Source organism: Chenopodium album, chromosome 9, assembly GCF_948465745.1.
Source record: "Chenopodium album chromosome 9, dcCheAlbu1.1, whole genome shotgun sequence".
In the NCBI taxonomy this organism is placed as follows: domain Eukaryota; kingdom Viridiplantae; phylum Streptophyta; class Magnoliopsida; order Caryophyllales; family Amaranthaceae; genus Chenopodium; species Chenopodium album.
Genome location: NC_137842.1, coordinates 18673983 through 18683886, shown reverse-complemented (window position 1 = coordinate 18683886; position 9904 = coordinate 18673983). Strand labels below are relative to the sequence as shown.

The window sequence follows — 9904 nt, the reverse complement described above, 5'->3', positions numbered from 1 at the left end:
ACCGTTGAAGGGACTTAAACTAAATGGTTCGTTCGAATTCAGTAACACTAGCGTTGTAGCATATGACTTTGGTAATAGATTTCATTTCCTACCCTTGGCAGTTCTATTACCAAAAACAGTCTCTGATATATCCACGACAATCAAATATGTTTTCGGCTTAGCCAATAACTCAGAGCTCACCATTACAGCAAGAGGCCACGGTCATTCACTTCAAGGTCAATCACAAAATAATGGTGGCATAGTCATCAGCATGGAAGCACTAGAAGAACAAAAGATGTATATTCAAACAGGGGATTTACCCTATGTTGATGTTTCGGGTGGTGAATTATGGATAAATATTCTACATGAGACGGTGAAACAGGGATTAACTCCTAAGTCATGGACCGACTACCTTTATTTATCTGTCGGAGGAACCCTTTCAAATGCTGGGATTAGTGGTCAAGCATTCAGATATGGACCTCAAATAAATAATGTCTATCAATTGGAAGTTGTCACAGGTTAGCTTTATAAACTCTTCGAACATATTCAAGGACTTAAATACTAGAATATCGAATAGTTAAGTTTAAACATGTTAAACATCTTATTATTCAAGTACTACGTATAAGAATGTTACATTCATTAACATCATGCAATCTAATGGAGAATAAAAATATCATGTACATGTAAGCATGTTAGGAGATTATAAAATTATTTGTGTTTTTTTTTTTTTTTTTGTTGGGTGCAGGAAAGGGAGATATAGTGAATTGTTCTGAGAAAGAAAACGCCGATCTCTTTCATGGTGTTCTTGGGGGACTAGGACAGCTTGGTATCATCACTAAGGCTAGAATATCACTTGAACGGGCTCCCAAATTGGTAAGTATCCTATAAGGCTATAACTTATCTGATTCATCATTCTATTGAGAATTGTCTCAGGACTCATCTTACACTCTCACAGGTAAAATGGATTAGAGTGCTCTACTCGAATTTCAAATTATTCACCAAGGATCAAGAGCAACTAATATCGTTGAATAATACATTTGATTATATTCAAGGATTCGTCATGACAGGTTTGAGTTCAACCCTTAGTCGTACAAAACCTCTGCAGGCTGGTCCTCCTTCAAGATCTGAAGGCAAAATTCTCTACTGTCTAGAAGTAGCGAAGTACTTCAATCCTGAGGATGCAAACACAACAAACCAGGTTAGAGTCTCCAAAAACAACACATTTCATATGATGATACATATGCAGTATGCAAATAATTCATTAAAACTAAATCTGTTTTGTTTTAAATGCAGTTTACAGAAAATATTTTGTCATCATTAAACTACATCCCACACACAATTTTTCTAACAGATGTACCATATGTGGATTTCCTCGACCGAGTTCACCTATCAGATTTAAAACTCAAAGAGAAAGATTTAGCGAATGTAACACAACCTTGGTTGACTGTTCTTGTTCCTAAGAGTAACATACAGAGCTTTGCAAAAGAAGTTTTTGGTAATATCCTCGCCAACACAAGTTATAATCCAATCCTTATCTATCCATTCAACCAGTCAAGGTATTTACATATCTAATTTGTTGTTCCCTAAAATTTTATCTAAAAAAAAGAAAAGTAAATGTATGTGTTATACATAACAGTTGGAAGCACAACACATCTATGGTCACACCAGCCGAAGATATTATCTACCTAGCAGCATTTCTAACATCTGCACCCTCATCTTCTTCGGGACCAGATGGACTTGATAACATTTTAACAATCAATAAAAGAATACTAGATTTCTGTGAGACGGCCAACCTGGGGGTAAAGCAATATCTTCCGTTTTATGAAACTCAAGATGAATGGCGAGCTCATTTTGGGGATAGATGGGAAGTTTTTGCACAGAGGAAATCAACTTTCGACCCTCTATCAATACTTGCACCAGGGCAAAGAATCTTCAGCAGAGGACCAGTTTCTTCATGATATTGGTTGCCAAGCACATCACCTTAATTAAGAGCTTGATTCTGTGACAAGACAACAACCATATATCTACAACCTACAAGTTCATGGAATACAACCTTTATTGATGTGCACAACTGAAGCTTTTTCGAAACTTTTTTTTTAAATCAAGAAATCCAATTATTTTTGTATGAAATTATATATAAATCGAAGGAAATTCATTTGCATCATATGCCAATGAGAGCATAAGGTCAATTAGACATCTTGAAGACCGAGAAAACTTAAGTTTTTCAATACAGATTATATGGCAATGGTAACCAAAGGAGTACGTTGAAATCGACCTACAAAAAATGGCACAACAATTTTACTTTTTAGCAGTCAAAGTTAAAAAGAAGCATATAACCATGAAAGATTAGACACACTAGGGTCTGTTCTCTTCAGCTTATTTTCAGTTCAGTTCAGTCTAGGTTTAATCAGTTCAGTTCAGTTCAGTTCTTAATTTCCTTCTCTCATAAAATATTCATTTCATTCAGCTCCAATAAGTTTAGTTTAGTTCAGTTCAATTCATTAAATCAGAACAGACCCTAAAGGTGTTATAATCATAACATTCCATGAAAGATTAGACATGATAAATATGTTACAGTCAAACATTTTAACAAGTTACATATTAGCTTTATGAAGGCAACAAACATAATTAGCATATACTAGTATTTTAAAAAAAAAAAAAAATTGTACTGTATATTAAAAAACAATCACTTCAATTATATTTAAAAAATATCACAACCCGGTACATATAATACCCAATCCGTTTTTAACCCGGGAGCCAAATATCCAAACCGTTTAACTAGACACAATATTGACCCACAACCGGAATTGACATTGCAACCTGGATTTCTTTATTGTGTAACTTCATTTCACAATTGGTAGCCCAAAGAAGGATGGGAGTGACAACCTAGCGAAGAGGGAAAAAATATTTAATTACTTACTGATTATGACTGATGAGTAACCTATGCTGTACATAAAATGCTGGCAAGTGCGAAAATTTTAAATACAAGATATCAGAACTTATGAGCAGAATCTAGGTAATGATCTGGGATTCATATTGTTGGATGATTTTGATCTCATCATCTTCGCTACCTGAGTTTGCATTTTCTGACACACTTTCTCCAATTCTGTCACCCTGCATTGCATTCCTTGTAAATGTGCTCTGATGTTTTCATTCTCTGTCATGACATCGAATTTTCCTGCATACAGCACAATCTGTTGACTTGATTCATCCTTTCGGCTTCTGGCTCCACCTCCAGTACCAGGGGAAGAGGAGCATGATTTTGGGTAATTTGCATCATGGAGCAAACTTTTAAGCTTTGTTTGCTGAGAGAGAAGAGCTTGCACTGTAGAACTTGATGGGAACTTTGCGTTTTTTGAGAGGTGAACACAGGCTTCTGCTGACAGCTTCTCATAGTTCAAAGCAGAACAAATGTTAAATGTTTCTTCTTCGGTTAAATCAGTATGTACCTACACAACAACAAATTTCTTGTCTGGTTATTTCAAGATGAGAAGAAACCGCCATAACAAGCTAACTGTACAATATAAATTTCCAGATGATAACATAATAAAGAATCAAATGCAAATTACCTCCAAGTACATATCCATGGCATGGTACATTTCATCATAAGAGTCTCTTGACGAGTCTGGTAATGCAGTTGCAAGTGCAATGAATTTAGAAGGTTTTAAACATGGATCTGGGGCTACTTCTGCCAAATACGAATCCAACAAGTGGGATACTCTGATGATTCTATCATTTGAAACCTTAGGCAGACCGCCGCCAAGGAATGATTTCAGTAACCTCAAAACAAGGTTCACATCATATAAATAGTTCATTCCGTGTGGAGAAGGAACGAGGAGGCTATCCAATGTTGCTTCATCCATTCTTAAGCCAATTATACCTTCTAATCTACTTCTGGTGCATTTACTTACGTTAAGGTTTAGCAAAATTCTCAAAAGCCCCATCAAATTCTTGAAAGAAACAGACCAGTGATCAAGGGAACATAAATTGCTGACGACCATCTCAATTATTCTACACTTCTCATCAGATTGGGCAGAAATGAATTTCAATTTCTGGTAATGGAGGAGGAACCTACCTATCATCCCATGATCAAGCTTCTGAGAAACCATATTTTTGACAGCCAGTTCAACCAGATTCTGATTTAGTACTGATAGATCCTCAACCCACCAATTTGCTCGAGAGCAGCTTGTTTTCAAGCTCTCAGTACTCCGAGAATCACATGAGATCCGAAAACCAAAGCTCTCAGGTGAAGAAGTAGACGGACATGGGCTAGTTTCAGAAGCCACTGCCAACCTTCCAACAAGAGTATCCAAACATTTCTGAACTACACCGGCGGTTTTGACATCTTCGGGCATATTTTGGTTTTGCTTTAAAGCCAACAAAAGATCAGACCAAGTCCAGTAGCTTATCTCTTCAAGTGACTTTTCAGTGAGCTCAATTAGATTCTCTGTCCCGGACACAGACCTGCTCATTTCCATGAAGTAAGCCGCAGAATGAAGGAAGCTTAAATTAGTCGGACTTATTTCAATGCTGCCATTATTGTAACAAAACCTTGCAACCAGCTCGAATGTCTCAGCTCCGCCGGGGAAGTCATGAAATATTACTTTAAAACTACTCCCACTGCTTGCAGATTTACCAAATAAATGGCTTAATCTACCCGAGAAAGAAGATATACGTTTCTGCAACGCCAAAGTATGGATGAAATGTGATTATCAAACTGTTAAAAATCAGAGTACTACTTACAACAAGAAAAGATTGATGGGGAACTAGTTTTACAACTACTCAAGCATTTCAAAAAATAAAGTCATACTTCTCTACTTACTTCTCTACTAGGGTGTTAAAGGAGACTGCATAAGACTGCTGACAGTCGTTATACCCTCATAAACCTTGTGATTACTAACAAAGTTACTTAAGCACATACCTAAGCTAATTCATATTCTTCTTTATCTTACCTCAACTCCTCAAGTACCCTTTTCAGATCTTCAACACTATCACAACGTTATGGAAACTCGACACTCAAATTTAAAATAATGAAACCTTCTCACAAAGTAACCGAGTCTAGCACTTGGACACAAACCCATGCCCGAGTAACATAGTTCGAGGAAGCGTAGGGCCATAAGGGGGGAGGCAAAATGAATGCTCTGAGCATAAACAATAGTCCCTTTCAAGAGCAGTAAAAGAAACAGACAAAGGCACTCCAACCAGAAAGAGGATATTATAGCAAAGCAGAACCCAAAGTCCAAAATCATAACCTCTTTTACTTATGCTCATGATATATGCGAAAACTACCGTACAGAAAAGGGAATAATACTGATGACAATTGGACCCCACCACACTGTAATTTTGGTTGCATATTAAATGATGGACAGCCTATACTCCATTTTTGAAAGGGAAATGTATAGCAGCATCGAAATCTACTACTCACAACAGGGTATAATCTTTCTAGACTTTTAAGCATAGTGTTGATAATTTGTACTAGAATAATTATAATTTCTCATCAATTGCTAAGTATAGATCAAATATTGATATCAAAATCATGAAACATCTTTCGCATAACAGCTGAGCCGAACAATTGGACATGGACCAATTCCATGTAACATATTCACACATATTGAGTAGTAAATTAAGCTAAAAAGCTCAAACATTCTACAATTTTGAAGTGATTGTTTGTTTAATTAGAAAATCAAATAAAAGAACTGAGAAATTGGCTCATATGAACAAGACTATAAAAACATATGAATCAAATATAAAGCGAATCTATAATTTAAGTACAGAAATTATGAATTTAACCCAAAAAGTTGGGAAAAAAGCAAGTCAATGAGCAAAAGAAGATTTACCTTATCTACCATGAAAACAGCTTCACCATTGACATCAACTTCGAGATCACAAAAACTATCCATCACCCGATACAGAAGTACAAAACCCACTTCAAATCACTGAAATTTCTTATTTAAAATCAAGAATTAATTGTACCCAAATGAAAAAATAGATGCAAAAATGGCAAAAGTTCGCAAAGTCACAGGACGAAATTTAGAAGGGGATGACAATAAGATAAGCACATGAAAGGTGGGGTTGTTAAATTGGGCTAAGTATTAACTATAATTCAGAAGACAAAATCAGAGAAGTAAGTAAAAAAACTGGCAACAAAAAATGGGGAGATTTAGTAGTTAAATAATTGAAAAGAAATTGGAAGAAAGGATTTTGGAGAGGGAGTTGTTGTGGTGGTTGTGTGCCCACTACTCTACTGTCTGACATTCCTGCAACAAAACTTTGTTTTTGGGTTTAAATTTACTTTATTTTAAGTTTTTAACACTATTTTCGTGATCCAAGCTTAACAAATCATGTGGATCGCTGGTTTCCTTTTTTGACACTAAATCTTGACCGTCTATAAAAAAGAGATTTTTAAAAAAAATTATGTTTGGGTCTATTTAGAGGTGATCATCAAGGACCCGATTCGATGGTCCGATCCATCCGGCCCAAAAATTTGCAGATTTGGGCAATCCTATAAAAACTAACGTTGTTTAATTTAGATATGAGATCCGATCTGATTTGAAAATTTTGGATATTTGAATTTTCAGATTGGAGCAATTGCAATCCGAATACAATTCAAAATTTTGCATAACCAGATTTTCATATCAGATCTCCGAAATTTTGGATTGGGTAAATTTTTTGAAAAAATTCTGATTCGTATAGGATTCGAAAACCCGAATTATTTTTTGGATATTTGATCCAAAATATCTAAAACCATAAAACCGGATCGGATATCCGAAATTTCGATCAGACCATCTTATTTTAGGATCAAATTGAACACCCCTAATAAATACTACTAGTTTTGTTTCTTTTTTTTTTTTTTTTGTTAAGTGTAACGCATATATATAAATTAATTATTTTATTTATTTTAATCATTACAATGATTTATTTTGTTTTGGGTGTTTTTGTCCCTCGGGAGAGTTATGGCTCGAAGACTGGTCCGGCTCGAGTTGTACCTGTAAAAACAACGAAGACTCCTGGTGGTAGGAGCTCCGCCTCCGAAGATCTAGTTAGAACTTGAATGAAAGAAAAAAGTGCAGAATTTTAGGTGGGATCTTCTCGGATTCCGAGATCAGGTGTTCTCTGATGAGAGAGAAAATGGATGTAATAAATGATTAAATGTGTCCCAAAAATGAGAGAAAAATCTCCCTAATGGGTCATTCTGGAAAAGCGCCCCTCCCTAGGTCACTCTGACCTAGGTTTTGTGAGCTGCGCCGCAATTGCGGCTTTCTCGGGAATTCTTCTAATGTATCTGAGGCTGCCACGTGTCAACTGGTGAGTGGCCTAAGATGACATGTCCAGACTTGGCACATGGACCTCTCTGATTGGTCCACATGTCTAGGGTATTTTTACCCTAAACATTTGTCACTCACAGGGGTGACGTGGCAGGCCACGTGATGCCTGTGACAGGCGTCCCCACCGTGAGTGGTGAACAGTACAACGACTATTAGCCTTCTGGGGTGAGACGGGGATACCCCCATTTACCCCTCTATAAATAGGGTTTTACCCCCCCTTTCTCCCCTCATTTACAATCTTTGAGAAGTTTTCTAGAGAGAGAAAGTGAGATTCTAGTGAGAGATACTCTGATCTCGGTTGCATTAGATCTTCAAGATTTCCGAGTGCTTACTTAAAACACCCGGTCACCGTTTGTTGCAGTTTTTAGATAATTCAGAGCTAAAGTAAGGTAACCGCCTGTACCCTCTTTCAGCTTTTTTTTTTTTTTTTTTTTTTTTTAATTTTCGTCTGTATACATTCTTGTTCCGTCATTATACATATTATTTAAAAATAAAAATGGACTCTCAATCCACACACACGGCACTGCCTAGGACATTCAGCCGGTCTCCCGGTACGGCTGAATCTAGAAAAGGGGGTGCCTTTTCTGGACTGTCGAAACTGCTGTGCTCATCACCGAATTCCTCCCTCACTGTGTCTGTGCAGGACACAATGGCAAGAGTTAAGAAAACGACTATTAAGCCGAGAAGTGAGCGTGCTAGGGAAGTGCCCGCAGGCGAGGTTGTTCTGGATGGGGAACAGGAGGAGTCGGAGGAGCAAAGTGGTTCCGATGATGAGGCTCCCTCTTCCCCAAGTAGTTCAAGTGTAATGGAGGTAGGCGGTGAAGAGGCCACCTCCTCTCATGGGTCAGGGGTTGAGTCAGGCGGTGACGAAGCCGCGGAAAGATCGGGAGTAGAGGGCATCTGGCTCCGATCGAGACGATTTTGCAGCTGACTACCAGCAGCCGGCTAAAGCTTTAACTTTCCCTGACCCCAAAAAGACTAGGATGCTGCCGGGTGACATTGTCTTGTTACAGAGCGGCTTTGAATCTTTCAAAGAGAACCACCCCTTTGGAAAGGGGTGGATAATTGAGGTCCCGCCTGGGAATGCGGTAATGGCTTGGGGCGATGGGATAGAAAATGATGATAATTACTTCGTCTGCTACGAGACGGTAATTGCACCCGGACTCCGCTTCCCTCTTCATAGGGGGATTAGAAAAATTCTTAAGGGGTACGATGTAGGCGTCTGACAGCTCACCCCAAACTCGTGGGTCAATATTTTGAGCTACATCGCCGCCTGCGAGTTTCAGGATTTGGAGCCCAGCTTCGCCGCCTTTGTTCACATGCATTACATGAGCAAAGCCCCAGGCGGGCATGGGGCGTGGTATACTCTTACCACCCTTCCCCAATATCTGATGTCTTTGGACAAAGTGTCCAAATGGACCGGCTGGAAGGAGAAATTTAATCTGATATCCTCTCCAAGGCTGAGTCACAACCGGACCCTCCGCCGGTACAATAGAGAACCAACTCTTCTAGGTAGGAAGTGTGCCCTCCCTCGCATCTCTTCCAAAGCTTACGAGCAAATAATGGAGCTGGGTTTTATTGAGACCACGACTGAGTCCTTAGGGGATGGGACTCACATAGTCGTACCAAAGAACTAGATCCCCCATCCGAATTTTTTCAAGGATGAGAGATTCCTGTCCGCCTGCGGACTTAGCATGATGTTAGCAAGGTTAGACTCACTATTCATTCGGAAAATTGTCGTCTCTGCTTATATACTTCAATTCTTTTAATTGTTTTTCCTAACTGTTTGTTTGCTCCTTGTAGAAGAAGCGCTGAAAATGGTGGACCCAGAGACAACTCCGGCTAAGTCTGTCGCGCTGCTGCGTAAGGAACAGCTGCAAGCCAAGAAGGCAGTAGTCGAGGCCAAGGAGGCCAAGAAGGGCGGGGTAAGACCGCCTTACCTATTGTTTTTACTTTTGCTTTTTGTCCAACATTCTGCCGACCGTAACCTTTTTGGCTTTTTCTCTGCAGAGTGTTGGCAAAACTATTCCCCGCTCAATCTCAAAACTAATTAAGAGACCGGGTAAGGAGTTGGAAAAAACTCCCTCTACTAAGGCTTCCAGGAAGAACCCTTCCTAGACAACCTCTTCTGCCAACCCGGATCGTCCTACAACCGGGGGCAAAACTCCTGCTGCTATGAAGACTCTGAGTGAAAACTCAGAGCGCTAAAAAAATGCGTTGGATGCCTCTACGACATAGAAGGGGTGGCCAGCCACCCAATGTTGAAGTCGGTGCGGCAACGACTAGGGAGGGGGAAACTTCACAACCCCATACTCAAACCCAAACACAAGGTAAGAATCGGATTGAACTTCCTTGGCCGCTTGACTTTATGCGAGTCAAAACTAAGGTCGATCCCTCTTGAGGTTCAGTTAGCAGCCGGCAACGAATGAATGCCAACTATGCTGCATCCCTCTCACCAAGTACTTCTTATGGCGCAGATGTTACCTCCGATGCGCCGGATCTGCCTGGATTTGCCAAGCGGATGGTGAGGACCCTCACCTCGTTAGAGAATAATTCCGTGCATGATCTGCAGGTGGTGGACTTCGACCGGATAATGGGCC

The 9904-nt window shown here is 39.3% G+C and overlaps 2 protein-coding genes across 3 annotated transcripts; one reads left to right on the top strand and one right to left on the bottom strand.

Annotated features, from left to right (window-relative positions):
* Positions 1–241: 241 nt before the first annotated feature.
* Positions 242–1986, top strand: LOC145559629 (cytokinin dehydrogenase 1-like). The gene is made up of 5 exons (XM_081621025.1): positions 242–497; positions 725–852; positions 935–1177; positions 1273–1535; positions 1616–1986. The coding sequence occupies exons 1-5, from the start codon at positions 251–253 to the stop codon at positions 1935–1937; spliced, it is 1203 nt and encodes a 400-aa protein (XP_081477151.1). The 5' UTR covers positions 242–250; the 3' UTR covers positions 1938–1986.
* A 668-nt stretch (positions 1987–2654) lies between these two features.
* LOC145559628 (BTB/POZ domain-containing protein At3g22104-like) lies at positions 2655–6074 on the bottom strand. Of its 2 annotated transcripts, none has more exons than XM_081621023.1 (3): positions 5817–6074; positions 3549–4658; positions 2655–3428 (listed from the first exon to the last, which is right to left on the bottom strand). In XM_081621023.1, exons 1-3 carry the CDS (start codon positions 5877–5879, stop codon positions 2979–2981), a joined length of 1623 nt encoding a protein of 540 aa, XP_081477149.1. In that variant the 5' UTR covers positions 5880–6074; the 3' UTR covers positions 2655–2978. The 2 variants fall into 2 exon arrangements, with proteins under 2 accessions (XP_081477149.1, XP_081477150.1); XM_081621024.1 differs by lacking the exon at positions 5817–6074 and adding an exon at positions 4932–5001.
* Between the last annotated feature and the right edge of the window lie 3830 nt (positions 6075–9904).